A 16,729-nucleotide genomic window follows, 5' to 3' on the forward strand; every position below is an offset into this window, starting at 1 on the left:
TTCTGGACTTATATGTCTTTTTCCTTCACCAGGTTAGGGAAGTTTTCTGTCATTATTTCTTAAATAGGTTCTTGACCCTTCGCTCTCTCTCTTCTCCTTCTGGTACCCCTAAAAGGTAGACGTGACATTACATACATGTGGCACTGTATGTTGTCCCCAAATCACTTAAACTATTCTCATTTTTTTTAAATTATTTTTTCTTTCTGCTACTCTGATTGGGTGTTTTTTTCTACTTTGTCTTCCAAATAGCTGACTTGATCTTCTATTTTATCTAAACTATTTTTATTCCTTCCAGTGTACAAGGTCTATCCAGAGGTATCTGGCCATATAATATGAAAGAGAGACACTTATTGAAGAAGATACAAAAAAAAACATTGTACATAGGGCAGTGATGCTTCAGTCCCCTTCAAAGTAGGCACCTTGGTACCTCACTCAGTTCTCCCAATCACCATCAGTTGCCCCTTCATATTTTCCTGAATCTCATTAATTAATTGTTAATTAATCTCATTAATTAATCAATCTCATTAATTGTCTGCAATCTCTTTCCTTTGAAAGGTGATTTCAGTTTGGGGAAAAGCCAGAAGTCACAGGGTGCCAAATCTGGGCTGTAGGGGAGCTGACTCATCTGGGTAATTTGATGTTTTGCCAAAATATCTGCATGAGATATGATGCACGAGATAGCACCTTGTCATGAGGAGGCTGCAAATTACCAGTTGGCCATAGCTGCGGCCTTCTAAATCAGCCAAATAATTTCTGTAGCGGGATGTTCAAGTTTAATGCAAGCATTTTTTAAATACTTTGTTTATTTTTAGAAAGAGGGGAAGGAAAGGAGAAAGACATCAATGTAGGAGAGAAACAATCAGATGCCTCTCAAATGCCCCCAACTGGGGACCTGGCCTGCAACCCAGGCATGTGCTATGACTGGGAATTGAACCAGTGACCTTTCAGATTGCAGGTCAGCACTCAATCCATTGAGCCACACCAGCCAAGGCTTAATGCAAAATAATGTTGCAGATTTGTTGCTCTACTTGCTCAGTCATTTTGAATGCAATGGCCACACAGTATGCATGCTCACTTAATGGCGTCTATTGTCCCCACTGACTAGTAAAAGTCATCATTGCTCACATATGTGCATTCCAGTCCATTCTCCTTGCTGCCAGGTTACATCAATATCACGAAAACCATTCTTGTTATATTAAGAAAAGCTGAACTTTTTCTGGACAGGCCTCATATTCTTTATCTCATAGAACATTATGCTAAGCAGGATAAGCCAGTCAGAGAAAGACAAGTACGATACGATTTCACTCATACGTGGAATCTGATAAACAAACTGAGCTAACAAGCAGAATAGAGACAGACTCAGAGAGCAGGCTTGGGGCAGGGTGTGGGTGTGGAGGGATTGAGCAAAAAGGAAAAAAATAAAGAGAAAGAATTCATGGACATGTAGAACAGCATGGTGATTGCAGGGTGTGGGTGGAGGTGGAAGAGGGTCTGGGGGATAAATGGTGATGAAAACAAAAGAACAAAAACCAAACAAACAGATCCAGATGGCCTAGTCACATGGATTAACTTCCCTTAATGCTACCCAGTGCTTTTTCCTTGGCATACTCCAGACTTTAACAAGTCTCTTTTGGGGAAGTTGAACTCAGTTAAGTTGGGCCCTCCTCTCTGTTGTAATTGTCTTACTGAAGGAAATCTGTCCTCATTGCTTCAATGTCATTCGTATTCCTCCTTCATTTGGCTTGCTTCAGAGTTTTGTAAATTGGTTGGATACCTCTCTAGTTCCCAGCAATGATAAGTGTTTTGGGGGCTATTACTATGACAATTGGAATAGAGAAAAAATGAAACATTTAGCATAATACTTCAGTCTCAGAATGCTTTCTAATGGTGCTTGCAATAGAAGTGTGCATATAGATGGAGAAGGAAGCACCACAGCAAAACAGAAACGATCAGGAGTTTTGCAGCAAAAGTAGACTTCGGTTTGATTCCTTACTTCAATATTTTTACTTGTTTCTTAAAACTGAGCAAGGGGATAAAATTTCCATTTTATCTTTTTCATTTAAAAATAGGAAAAATAATATCTATCACATGGACTTGTTGGGAAATTAAGATTGAATGAGAATACATGCTTACTGGGTAGTACCTAGGTCATAGTAATTGTTCAATACATATTTTATGCTTTGTGTTATTAATCCCGGGCAAATCCAAAGAGATTTATTTCATCTCTGTGTTGTTACAACAACGTACCTCTTTATGGCATCCTTCAGCTACTCATCTGTAGGTTTCCTCTGTGAGATAATAATTTTCTTCCTTATCCTTATAGCCCCAGCCCCTGCCATTTGAACAGATGGGTATTCACTATGTTTGGTGAATGAATGAGTACATAAATAAATGAATACATATATAGTAAAATGACTGTATGGTAAACTTAAAGTACCAAAATTGTTTAATAGTTTACATAGGTCAAGTCAATTTCTGATGTCTTTGCTTGTGAAAATAATGAAAATAACATAAGACATTAGCATTTTCATGTTTGTTCTGAAATAAACACCTGTTTATTGTGCTGTCTCATAATTTTCTTAAGAGTCATCAATCTCAGAAACAGGATCTAAGTACACACAAGCACTTCCAGCATACTATACATTTCCTGTTTTTGGATAACTGGTTGGACTACTTAAACTCAACTTGCTAAAAGCCCAGTCTATGCATGTCTCACATGAGCTGACTCATAGATCCTCTTTTGTCCACAGGCAGTCATCTCAGAAGAGAGGGGAGAGCTCTCGGATGCCCTACCAGTTGAGAAACTCAATAGAACAGTAGAATAGAGCGATGGAAAATTTGGATGAAGATGGATATACTCAGTTGGAGTTCAGCTCTCGAGGTTTCGCCAGGAGACCTGTGCCCTCAGAGAAAGGTATTTTTTCTTTCTACTTTCAATGTTTTCATTCTCATCAACTCCGACACTTAAGTAGAAAAAATTTAAGAGGCTTGTGATTTGTAGGGGTTTTATTAATATATTTTAAAGTGTTTTCTGAAGTCACTAAAGATAATTTGAATGTGCACTAAGCCTTTTCTCATGACAACCATTCAGTGACCAATTATTAATACTGAAAATAATGATGATGATGACAGGAAATAGTCACACTATCTGTTCCATAGAAATAGATAGGTCAACAGTGAGGAGCTAGGAATAAGTATGATGAACTGCAAAAATGAAAAAATTTCAATAGGAGTGACTTGTTTGATAGAAGTAAATTATAGAATGGAGGTCAAAGAAACTTAAAGTGTATCAGTGTATCCTGATAAACAATATCAGGATATTGGAAATAAGAAAGAGAACAATGAGCCCTGAGCAGTGTGGCTTAATTGGTTGAGCATGGTCCCTCAAACCAAAGGTCACCAGTTTGAGTACTGGTCAGGACACATGCTCGGGTTGCAGGCCAGGTCCCTGGTTGGGGCATGTGCAAGCGGCAACCAGGTCAATGTTTCTCTTACACGTCAATATTTCTCTCTCCCTTCCCCTACCTCTAAAAACAAATAAACAAAATCTTTTTTAAAAAAATAGAAGAATGAAAGATTGAAGGGAGGTAAGAGATAACAACAAACCTGTGATTTTATGGTAAAGGACAAAGGGAAAATGGAAACTATAGGATTTAGAAACCTGAGTAAGAAATTTTTGTGTGTGGTAAAAGCTTGATTTGGATTTTTTTAAACAAAGGCAGTTCTTTGTATACCAATGAAGAAAATATTTGTGTTAGATGAAAAAGCCCTATTAGTAAGACATGAGTCTTAGACAAAATGACAAAGTGAAATATGGCGAAGAGCATTAAGAAATCTCTCTCTTCGTAGAACGAACAATTTAGTCCCCTCTATAGTTCTCCTATTTGACAACTCTCTGAAATGTTCTCATTGCTTATTCTCAAAGGTAAAATATGTCCTTGGTGTGGTGAAGTTAAAATAGAATAAGTTCTTTGTTATCAAGAAAGAGATTATTCACAGGTTTTGACATCATAATTTTGTCTCTTCTGCTTTGTGGTCATTCACATTGCACAATTATTTTGCTCTCTCCACTTACACAATCCTTTTCTTGAGTAACCTTTTGGGAAAGAGTGGAAAACTGGATGATGTAAGAGGTAGAGAGGTGTGTGTTTACAGATACGTGTAGACAAACAGTGGGTTCCTTATAATTTTCTAGTACTCTCTAAACAAGATGACTTTCCATGTGTTGGTTTATTTAATTTCCACAATAATCCTACGAAGCATTATTACCTCATTTTTCACAAAAGAAGTGAAAGAACAAGGGAAGTAATTTGCCCCAAATCAACCACTGTCTGTGTAAAAAGGGAAGATCATCCTTAGTAACCAGTGTTATTTCCCCTACATTAAGCTGTCTCTTCTAAGAATGAGCAGGATTTTAAGAATCCTGGTGACATCGAGACCAAGAGACATCAGTGTGGAACTGAAACAAGGGGTGCACAGCTATCAAGGCACTGTGCTTAAATTATAGTTTCAGAACCTAGATAACTAGATAATCTGGGTATCAATGACTAATGTCTAACTTCAGAATTTGCCAGGTTTGGATAAATTATAGAACTGAAGTGCTCCATGACCCACCAACCTATTTCTTCATTCAATCCCTGCTCCCTCTGGCTCCTTCAGGATCTTGGGCTGCATCTCCTCCTTGGCGTTTCATTGCTGTGACTCTGGGAATTCTGTGCTTGGTAATACTGGTGCTAGCTGTGGTCCTAGGTACAACAGGTAAGTATTGCTAGAGAAGATTAACAACAACAGATATTTTTTCAAATTTTATTTTATTGATTATGCTATTACAGTTGTCCTGATTTTTCTCCTTTTGCACCCCTGCACCCAGCATCCCCTGCTCCCTCAGGCAATCCTCCACCCTTGTTCATGTCCATGGGTCATGCGTGTAAGTTCTTTGGCTACTCCCTTTCTATACTGTACTTTAGAGCCTCACAGCTATTTTGTAACTACCTATTTTTACTTCTTAATTGTCTCACCTCTTCACTCATTCTCCCACACCCTCCCATCTCTTTATCTTTAAACTTTGGCATTTTAATTATAATGTGTCTTGGAGTGGGCCATCTTGTTTGGGATCCTCTGTGCTCCTGAAATCCAGCATGTCTATTTCCTTCATCAAATCATGGGATTTTCCTTTCATTATTTTTTCAAATAGATTTCTAATTACTCATTTTTCGTCTTCTTCTGGCATCCCTATGAAGCAAATGTTGGATTGCTAAAAGCTGTCTGGCAGGCTGTTTACACTATCCTCCAATTTGGGGGGATTCTTTTTTTCTTCTTCTTGTTTTGATTGTTTTTTGCTTTCTTATATTCCAAACCATTGGTCTGATTCTCAGCTTCATCTACTCTACTGTTGTTTCCTTATAAATTGTTCTTTATTTCAATTAGTGTATCCTTCATTTCTCACTGGATCTTCTTTATGCTGTTGAGGTCCTCACTAAGTTCTTTGAGCAGCCATGTAAACTGTTGAACTTTGCATCTGGTAACTTGTTATCTCCATTTTGTTTAGCTCTTTTTCTGGAGTTTTGATCCATTCTCTCAGTTGGGCCATGTTTCTTTGTCTCCTCATTGTGGCAACCTCCTTGTATTTGTTTCTATGTATTAGGTAGAGCTGCTTTGACTCTCTGTCTTGGTAGTATGCCCTAATGAAGTAGGTATCTTATAGGGTTCAATGGCACAACCTCCCCTAACACCCAAGCTGGGTACTTGAGGTGCACCCTTCATGTGGACTAAGTATACCTTCTCTTGTAGTTGAGCCTGGGTTGCCATTGGCAGGCCAATGTTAGGGATTTACCCATGCTAATCAGGACTGGCTGTGACCACTGACTACCACCCTCTGCCCTCTGTGGAGAATCAGCTATGCAGGGGCAGGTTGGTGGTGCTCCATTGTGGCCTGTAGCTGTCCACTGGGTGCACTGGCCCTGAGGTTTCCTAGGTGGCACAGGCCAAGATCAGCCCCAACCTGTGTTTTGCCCAGGACTACTCTGCCTGAGTTATAAAGCAATCTGAGATGGCTGTTACTTGTGCTGGGCTTAGAGATTTCCAGGAGAAGCTAAACTGTGAATCTAGATGGCTAGTTCCAGACCTGTGGCTCACTGAGGCCAACTATTGTTTGAGAGAATTTAGGAAGTTGTGAAGCCGAGACCAGCCATTCATATGGAAAAGCAGCTTTTGGGGAGGGAGTGTAAGTACAACAGATATTTAACAAGCATTTATAATGTGCCAGACACTCTTTTAAAAGCCTGATTGCATAATTTAATTAAGTCTGTATTTAACTCTATTGAATTGATGACATTAATTCTGATTTTATTTACAAGGGAAGTGAGAGATTAGGAGGCTAGTTTACTTTTCTAAAATTATAATCTAGTTAGTGGTAGGATCATGATTAGGAATTTAGGCAAATTTGTCTTTAAAAAACTCAAGATCTGACCTATATTACTCTTCTACGCTCCTCGAACAGCTGGTTTCAAAACTGGGATTACCAGGATAAATTAATGGAAGGAAACCAGTGGAGGTGAAAAAGGAAGTACAAAGTGGTGCTATCTTCCTAATAAAATATATTCCCTAATGAGACTATAAGCTATTTTTATGTCTCATGATTTAAGAAAACTGTTTATACCTTATCTTTAGTCTAAACTCCACTGAATACCAGAAATTACCTGAGACATTTCCTAAGTAGATATTTTGTAATGAATGAATAAATTTTCCTAGATTTTATATCTCCTATATCCTATTGTCAATAAAATATTATTTTGTTTTCAGAGAGTCTTTATAAATTTTTTTAATTATTCAGATATTTATTGAGACCAGTCTATGTTGCAGGTACGGGGCAGGGTGTCAAGGAGCTCTCAATTTTCAAATACACAAGAAAGATAGATTCGTTACTATTTCAAATGTACTATGGCTCCAGTTGACTTTATTCTCTTTGCTCTTGCTTTATCCTTAATATTCTTCTTCTCTAACTGCTTCATTTTTCTTTCTTTCTTTCTTTTATATACCACCTTCAAGGAAGTTACTTCTTTTTTCATCTGTTTAATCTACCATGTATTTTATCTATTTATATATTATCTATCTTCTTCTTCAGCAATGTGTTATCTCTTTATCATTAATCAAAAATGTATTGCTTTGCATTTCTTAATCCCTTCACCTTTTTACCCCCTCTCTTATGGCAACCATCAATCTGTGTTCTCTGTGTCTAGAAACCTGTTTCTATTTTATTTGTTTGCTTATTCTGTTCTTTAGATTCCATATATAAGTAAAATCACATGGCATTTGTCTTTCTCTGTCTGACTTATTTCAGTTAGCACAACACCTTCTAACATTTCATTCTTTTTATGGCCAAGTAATATTCCATTGTACGTATGTACCACAGCTTTTTATCTGCTTGTCCATTGATGGTTACTTGGGTTGTTTCCATATCTTGGTGATTGTAAATAACATGGGAGTGAACATAAGGGTGCATATATTCTTTTGAATTAGTCTTTCTATTACAACAAAAATATGGGTTCTGGAATTTCAATTTTCAAACACACTAGAATGACCCTTCTGTCACTATTGTTGTTGGTAAATGAAGGTATTTGGAGATCCAATTCAGGAAGCAACCCACTGAAGAATAACAATTTTCCATCAAGAAATAAAGAGAACCACAGTCAACCCACACAATCATCTTTAGAAGAGAGTGTGGCTTCTACCAAGGCTCTCGCAACCACAGGCAAGGGTGGAGTTAAATGATTAATAGAATTATTAATTTGGGAGGGGTAATTGTTGGTGTTTCGGCCTGGAGGGGGAGGTGAAGAGAACAATTTTACGGGTAGCAGTTATGCCTTCAAGGAGAGCTCACATCATTATTATCTCAGTCTATTATGCTCCTGTCACATATACGATAAAATAATGTCACAAATGCTCCTTGCACTTGGCTGGACAGTTCTACCTTGAATTTTTTTAAGCGAGTAACTAATTTATCACTGTCTGTGTGTTTAGGCCTACAGGAGATTGTATCATTTCAAATATGTTTTGCACCTTGCAGAACTGACATTTTAAAGTGATTCAGTAAGAATAAGAAATAGCACATCATAAAAGAAGAAAGAGAGAGAGAAAGGAAAGAAGACAAATGTTGGTGAGAATTAAGGGCAAAATTATATACATGTAGAAGAGAGAAACCTAATAGCTATATTCCCCAAAATAATGGTTAAATTTGTTTGCCTTTTTTATGTATTTATGTATTTATTTATACAGACAGGGAGGGAAGGAGAAAGAGCGGGAGAGAAACATCAATGTTTGGTTGTCTCTCACGTGCCCTCACTGGGGACCTGGCCTGCAACCCAGGCAGGTACCCTGACTGGGAACCAAACCAGTGACCCTTTGGTTGGCAGGCCAGCACTCAACGACTGAGCCACACCAGCCAGGGCTGTTTTTCTTTCATCAGACAATTCTACTGATTTTATTACAATTTATACACACTTGATCTTCTAATTTCATTATAATTGACAATAAAAATATTTTTACTTTAATTTTTCATCTCTGGACACATTCTTCCTCACACTTTGTATCAAGTAGCTAACAATGCAAAACAGAAGTGCACTGTAATGTGAATATTTGTTCTTATACTTTTCTCATTTGGAAAATTAGCATCTGAAATGGATCTCACACTTGTAAAATAAGTTAACCTGAAATTACTGTATACCTCAGTGATTGATTTTGAGTTGATTTATTTTAAGAGCTTTGAAGAAAAGGAGTTCCAGGCTGAATTTGAAGGACTGGTAGACAAAAAGAAAAGGAAGTCTGACTATCTGAAACACTTTAATAGTTAATTCATTTTTAATTGTAAATGAATGGAGGCATTTCAATGTGGCCTCTTTTATAAAGTCATATTCTTATCATTTGAATTGAAAATGAAATATTTTAGTGATGATTCACTAATTATTTATTGTACATGCAGGATGAATGGTGCCTACACTGAAAGAGTGAAATGTCATGATGTAAATCACATTATATTTATCTATTTCCAGGAGGTGTTTCCAGTCCTTGTCCTCCTACGTGGGTTGCACATGAGAACAGCTGTTATCTGTTTAGCACAACACTGTATTCCTGGAATGAAAGTAAAAGACAATGTTCTCAGCTGGGCTCTTATCTCCTGAAGATAGACAGTTCAGAAGAACTGGTAAGTATAAATTTCTGTAATAATTATTTGTAGTCTATACTGAGCAGAAAAATAGAGGTAGATTTCAGATAAGGATAATTTTCCCTAAGAAAAAGCGGTTTTTAATATTCTCCATAATTGCCTTGGTTGGCATGTCTCAGTGTATTGAGCACTGGCCTGGGAACTGAAAGATCACTGGTTCAATTCCCAGTCAGTGCACATGCTAGGGTTGAGGGCCAGGCCCCTGCGGAGGGCATGTGAGAAGTAACCACACATTGATGTTTCTCTCCTGCTCTCTCTCCTTCCTCCTCCTCTCTCTAGAAGTAAATAAATAAAATCTTTTAAAAACGTTTTCTATAATTGTTATAATAGTATGCTTTAAGTGGGTAATGTTTTTAATATATGCATTTCTTTTTAATTAATTGATTAAAAATAAGCATGTTGTATTTCAAAACAATTCCTTCCAAATACACTACAAGTTTTTATGATAATCAGGTCACTACTTATTTTTGTGGGTTTGGATTTCAAGTTTTTAATTTGGTGATAGACCATTCTCTCCTTTGTCATCATAATTATCAAGAAAAAAGCGTCAATGGTATTATGTATTTGTAAATTACTTACTCTTTACAAAATACTGGGAAAGGTAGAGAGGTTTAAATAGCAAACGATATTGCAATGCTCATATAATTTATAAGAAAAAAGAAACAACAGCTATTAAAAGTTAAATATTTGGTATTGGTAACAAATACAATAGGAATTCAGAGAGAGATCTCTGTGGACAGGAAAAGTTTTACAGAAAAAATGAGGTTTATAGTGCACCATTAATGAAGGCTAGAACTTAGATGTGCTATAAGAAAGGTTAATAGTCAGCAAACATCTTATGCTATAGATCTAGACCATGTATAATTTCTACATTAATTTTCACTACTTTCAATTATTTTTTGTTTCTATCTTGTCTTACCCAGCAGTTGTAGTTCATATAAGAATTAGTGAAAGTTTGTGTATGGCCAAGAAAAAGAAAGGAACTGGAAGTCTGTGTGGATTTAGGGCTGTCTACAATTGCCACTACCTGTGCTACATTTGTCAACAATTCAAGTGTCAGCATTAAACCCCAGGTTACTTGCTCATAAAACATCCAATCACCTTACATCATTTTTATTTTGTCGTCCAACTCAGAGAAGCATTTCTTGACAAAGGCCCTATAAATTTACATTTCTGACTTTAGAAAAACACAGTAACTAATCATCCACAAAAGTTGTCTAAGGGGACCTTGGATTTTGTCAGGTAGATTGAAGAGAGGGAGTACAGTTTTGACACTTTGGATATATTCTTCGGGTAAAAATTCAACAATAATGATTCTGAGTGAGTGAAATATGCCTTTTGAGACACTCGGTGGCATTCAAGAATTGATGCCAGTGTATGCATGCATCCTTCACCAAGGTGATTCATTTTGTTGTCTCTTTCTCAACATCCAGAAGAGTTTCTCTCTGTCTCTTCTCTGTATTTGCCTTTATCTCTATCAGCTCTGATCATCTCTCTCACTTCTTGATGTGCATTTGTTTTCATGTGCCCCTACAGGACTTCATAGTGAAGGAACTGTCTTCCTATCCTCATGATTCGTTTTGGACAGGGCTCTCTCGCACTCAGACTGAAGGACCGTGGCTCTGGGAGGACGGCTCAATATTCTCTCCTGAACTGTGAGTATCTAGAGAGACAGAGTCTCACACCCTTTCTCAGAAAGGGGAGAACATGTCGAGCCGTTGACAATCTGACTTTGTCTTGACCATATATAAGAGAGACAAAGAGAAACATGGATACCACTGGGGAGAAAGAAAAAGTGAGCCAAGGGGGAAAAAAAGAACAGGGTAGCAGAGGACTTTGCAGTCAAAAAGAGCTGAGGGGCCATTTAGTGTTTTCAGCATGAATTCCCTCATCTTTCCCTTCAGGAGAGCCTTGGCCGTGTATTTGAGGTTGTTCAGTATGGAGCAGTCGCTGTTGGTTAGTGTAAAACTGCGGTGAGGAGCATGGGCTTTGAGTCATGTCTCAGCTTGAATCAGTGATTGGCCCACTCCTGTGTGAAATCGGATAAGTTGCTTACCCTATCAGGGACCCTCTTTCTTCACCTGTAAATAAGAATAAAAGAGCAGCTACCTCTCAGGATTTTGAGATAAAAGAAAATCACTTAGCATCGTGTTTTGCACATAGTAAATGTGTAATACACGCTATTATTAATTTTAAAAGCAATTGCACTTCGTATTTTATAAAGTTCTTTAAACATTTTTCACACTTGCATGCTTTGTAAATTCTTCCTCATTGTGTGTTTGTAAATCCAGGTTCTTGGGAGAAACATAACCAATAGGAGATCTATGTAGATCTACATAAATCTTCTCTGGAGACCCCCAATAAACACACAAGGAGGAAGAATTCATGTGCAGAGATTGGTTATGAGGAATTGACTCACAGGAGTGTGGGGGCTGAGAAGGCCCATGATCTGCCCTCTGCGAGCTGAGACCCAGGAAAGTCTATGCTGTAATTCAGTCTAAGCATAAAGGGCTGAGAACCAGGGGAGTCAGTGATGTGAAACCCAACAGTAAGGCAGGACAAGATGAGATGAGATGAGCTATCTTAGCTCACACAACGATGGAAGGTCATAAATGTGTTCAATCTGATGTTTCTTTTCAGATTTGGAATAACTTAGCCATACTTTCTTCAAATAGTGTGTCTACCCTCTCTTCCTTTCTTCTGGGATCCCAGTTATATGCATTATAAAACCATTCCCAGCATTTTGTGTCTTCTTTGCTTTTTCCTATATTTTTATCCTTTTTATCTAATCTATTTATTTAATCTATTTATTCACTTGTCATATATCTTCCAGTTAATTTTTTGCATCTGTTTCTATTCTTCTATTAAAAGTATCCATTAAGTTACATTTTATTAGTGAATTTTTCATATCTATAAGTACAACTTAGTTCTTTCTAAAATCTACTCCATCACTATTTACAATTCTTAACTTTGGGTCATCATTTGCAATATTTTCTTTGTACCCCCAAAATATATAGCTGTTTAACATTTGTCTTTGATAATTCCAACATCTTATACTCATGTGTTTCTGTTTCCACTGTATTGTTCCTATTTTTCATTTATGTTCTTTTACTTCCTTATATGCCTGATTATTTTTTACAGTGTGCTTAGCATTATTTTTTATTGTTGATGCTATTACAGATGTCCTCCATTTCCCCTCATTTGCCTACCCCACTTAGCCCTTGCCCCCCCCCTCCTGGCCTTAAATATTTGTAGAATTAATTTGAAGTTTGCAGAGTGGTTTTTCATTTGCTTCTGGCAAGGCACTATTGGGTATGACCAGGCCAAAGTGCTGAGTATGGTCATGTTTTGATTTTAATACCATGTAACTGTTTCACCTTCCGCTAGCACAAGCACAGTGAATTTATCGACAAACATTCTTGACAAAATACATATCCTACATTCCTATAGCACTTACTTGTCTTGAATTTTCTTTTGCTGTTTTGACATATAACTAGTGGATTCTTCCTATTTTGTTACAGGGAGTAAAATACTATTTATTTGTTATTTTGACATTTTATGTTATTCTATATTAGTTTCAGGTACAATGTAGTGGTTAGGCATTTGCATACTTTGTGAAGTGATCTCCCTGGTAATGCTAGTACCCACCTAGCACCAGGCATAGTTATTATTGTAGTATTGACTATGAATCTGTGATTTTTAATTTCTTCACATTTTTTACCCTGCCCTCCAACTTTCCCTTTTATCTGGTAACCATCAGCCTGTTCTCTGTATCTATGAGCCTGTTTCTGTTTTTGTTGTTGCTGTTGTTGTTATTTATTTTATACTTTAGATTACACATATAAGTGAAATCATATGGTATTTGTCTTTCTTTGTCTGACTCATTTTACTTAGAATAATACCCCCAAGGTCCAGCCATGTTGTCACAAATTTTAAGAGGTCGTTCTTTTTTAGTAATATTCCATTGTTTGTACCACCTCTTCATTTAATCAGATATTGATTAGCACTTGGGTTGCTTCTATATCTCAGCTATTGTAACACTGCAGTGCACATAGGGGTGCACATATCTTTTGAAGCAGTGTGTTGGAATTCTTTGGATGTATTCCCAGAGGTGGAATTGTTGGGTCATAAGGTGGGCTCACGTTTAACGTTTTGAAGTAAATCCATACTGCTTTCCATAGTGACTGTATCAGTCTGCATTCCCGCCAACAATGCACTAGGGTTCCCCTTCCTCCACATCCATACTAAAACTTGTTTGTTGATTTATTGATGACAGTTCTTCTGACAGGTATGAGGTAATATCTCATGGTGGTTTTAATTTTCACTTCTCTGATGATTAGTGATTTTGAGCACCTTTTCATATGCCTATTGGCATCTCTATGTAGTCTTTGGAGAAACGTGTATTCATTTCCACTGTCCATTTTTCAATTGTATCACCTGTTTTTTATCGTTAAGTTGTGTGATATCCTTATAAATTTTGAATAATCATCCTGTATCAAATATATCACTGGGAAATATCTTCTTTTAATAAGTAGGTTGTCTTTTCATTTTCTTGATGGTTTCCTTTGCTGTGAAAAGCCTTTTTAGTTTAATGTAGTGCCATTTCTTTATTCTTTCGTTTGCTTCCCTTGTCTGCCAAGATATATCAGAAATACCGTGCTCTTTCTAAAAATCACAAGAGTGGACCTAACAATATTTCGATACTTTACTATACCTAGGTTTTCTGAGTGCCTGTAACTTAGTCTAGCTCTTTGATATCCAAAAACTCTTGAATGTTAAGAAAAAAAATGGAGAACACTGGTCAGAACACCTCTCCCTGAGGCATGGTTCAAAATTATTCATGCTCTTAGCTTATTCGTTTTTACAGAAGAATTCTCTCTATCCTCCATGCCCAGGCCCAAGACAAGATAGATATGCAGGATGAAGTGTATGACTACAGTTTTTGCACCAAGGCTCAGTGATGCCCTGCCTGACTAATTAATGCTGCTCCTTCAGGAGACTGAAGAGCAAATAGGGCAGAGCTATGCTTCCACTTACCCATGGTTGTTATTGTCATTATCTGACATGGTCCTGTAACATAATTCTGCCCTCAGAATGCATTAAAGTATGTAGGGTTTTTTGCCTTTTCTTTAAATGGCTTTTGAAGATATCTCTGATTCTTGATTTTGTTCCAGATCCCTTTCAGCAATAATTTTTCTACTTGGTCTACTCTCTAATGTACTCAAATAGTAATTTCACTAAATGTTATTGTACTTAATAAATATACTTCTAGATAAAAGCTTGAGAAATAAGCAAAGAGCTATCTATAGAATATTAATTTTTGTCAGACGTTTTATTTAATTTTATGCAACTGGTGATAGTTCTTAAAAGTATAAGCAGCCCAAATATCCATTTGTAAATGATGGGATAAAAAAAGCTATGGTACATTTACACACTAGAATACTACTTGGCCATAAAAAAAAAGGAAATCTTACTTTTTGTGATGACATGGGTGGACCTCGAGAGTTTTATACTTAGTGAAATAAGCTAGTCAGAGAAAGGCAAGTATCATATGATTTTCCTTATATGTGAACTCTAATGAACAAAATGAACAAACAAACTAAAAACAGACTCATAGATACAGAGAACAGACACAGCCGTCAGAGGATGAGGTGCTGGGTTAAAAAGGTGAAGCTATTAAGAAAAAAACACACAATATGATGTTTGCCGAAGGGAAAGGAGGGTGGAGGGAAGTGGAAGAGGTCAAATGGGGGATCAATGGTGGTAGAAAGGAACTTGGTTTTGGGTCACGGGTGCCCAATGCAGTGTGCAAATGATGTTTTATTGAGTTGTACACTTGAAACTAATATAGTTTCATTAATCAATGTTGCTCCAATAAATTCAGTGAAATATATTTTAGTCACTTTTATGCCTTAATAATGAGTGATATGTTACCATTTGAGAACAAATACAATTTAAGTTCAAGTCCCCGCTTCCGATGATATAAACACTTCAGAAACTCTTTGTCCTAATATCTTCACCAGTTTATTTCAGCACTGTGTAGATAGTATTTTTAATGTTTGTTCTAACTGCCTCATTGTATTTTATTTGAACAGGTTTCAAATCAGAAGCACAGCTACCCAGGAAAACTCACTTCATCATTGTGTATGGGTGCACATGGCAGTAGTTTACGACCAGCAGTGTAGCATCCCCTCCCACAGTATTTGTGAGAAGAGGCAATCAGTACAATGATGGGCATGTTGACACGAAGGAGCAGAGAGAAGTGTGCAAGACAGTGAGGAGGGCAGAACACAAAACATGAAAGAAAGGTATTTGAAGTCAAAGTAAATGCTTCAACTATGGAAAGAGCTCAGTCATCTTTAATGTTCGCCAAAAAAACTGGATGGAAAGACGATCTTTTGCACCTTACTCTGTTGGGAGTTCAGTATTATGTTCTAATTAAAAGAACCCAAAAATAGAGTCAGAGCAGCAGAGCTTGAATGTTTATTTATTCTATGATTGACACACCGTTTACCTAGGACTAACCACAATTGCTTGGTGTTGCAAGGAGATCTTAATTTCTGGCTCTCCCAGAGTCATTCTTGAACTTAAAAATTGTCACTGGAGTGGACACGACATGTTGCTGGGATTTGTTCCTCCCCTTACAACAGTGCATCCAACACCGGTGGAAGGCACAGTGTAATTTTGAATGAAGAAATAAAAAAAATACTTTACTATAATCAGAGCTATTTTATTATTTCGTTTGTCAATATGATCATGATTGTGATTAAAACCTCATAACAAGCAGTAATTCCACCTTTTTTCTAAATTACATAGCCCAGAAAATATGTCTCCCACGTCTCTGAATGATAAACTTTCCCATAATGTGAAATTGTGGGAAAACTGCTCTCAAAAGAAAGCTTTTTCCTTTTTTGTTGTTGCTGTTTCATTACATTTTTAGAATTTTTTATTTTTCAATTCCGGTTGACATTCAATATTACTTTACATTAGCTTCAGGTGTGCAGAATAGGGGTTAGACATTTGTACAGATTGATCCCACTGATAATTCTAGTGCACACCTGGAACCATACATAGTCATTACGATATTTTTTTACTATATTCCCTATGCTGTACTTTACATCCCTGGGACTACTTTATAATTATCAATTTGCACTTATTAATCCTCCACCTTTTCCATCTGGCCCTCCGAGGCCCCTCCCCTTTAACACCCATGAGTTTGCTCTCTGTATCTCTGAGCCTGTTTTGTTTGCTCACTTGTTTTGTACTTTAGATCACACATGTAAATAAAATAATGCAATGTTTATTTTTCTGTGACTTATTTCACAAAGCGTAATACCTTCAAGGTGCACCCATGTTTTCACAAATGGCAAGACTTCATTTTTATGGCCAAGTCGTATTCCACTGTATATGTGTATCACCCCTTATCACCCAATTATCTACTGAAGAGCACTTGGCTTGCTTCCATTTCCTGGCTGTTGTAAATAAGGCTGCAATGCACACGGCAGTGCA

At 37.0% G+C, this 16,729-nt stretch overlaps 1 protein-coding gene across 2 annotated transcripts; it reads left to right on the plus strand.

Annotated features, from left to right (window-relative positions):
• Nucleotides 1-2,717: 2,717 nt before the first annotated feature.
• Nucleotides 2,718-16,729, plus strand: CLEC7A (C-type lectin domain containing 7A). Of its 2 annotated transcripts, XM_037068385.1 has the most exons (6): nt 2,718-2,914; nt 4,660-4,758; nt 7,613-7,750; nt 9,048-9,199; nt 10,757-10,875; nt 15,316-16,729. In XM_037068385.1, the coding sequence occupies exons 1-6, from the start codon at nt 2,830-2,832 to the stop codon at nt 15,449-15,451; spliced, it is 729 nt and encodes a 242-aa protein (XP_036924280.1). In that variant the 5' UTR covers nt 2,718-2,829; the 3' UTR covers nt 15,452-16,729. The 2 variants fall into 2 exon arrangements, with proteins under 2 accessions (XP_036924280.1, XP_036924281.1); XM_037068386.1 differs by lacking the exon at nt 7,613-7,750 and having other exon boundaries at nt 15,316-16,728.

This window comes from Sturnira hondurensis, unplaced genomic scaffold (genome assembly GCF_014824575.4).
Source record: "Sturnira hondurensis isolate 20B ecotype Veracruz unplaced genomic scaffold, ASM1482457v3 Scaffold0017436, whole genome shotgun sequence".
In the NCBI taxonomy this organism is placed as follows: domain Eukaryota; kingdom Metazoa; phylum Chordata; class Mammalia; order Chiroptera; family Phyllostomidae; genus Sturnira; species Sturnira hondurensis.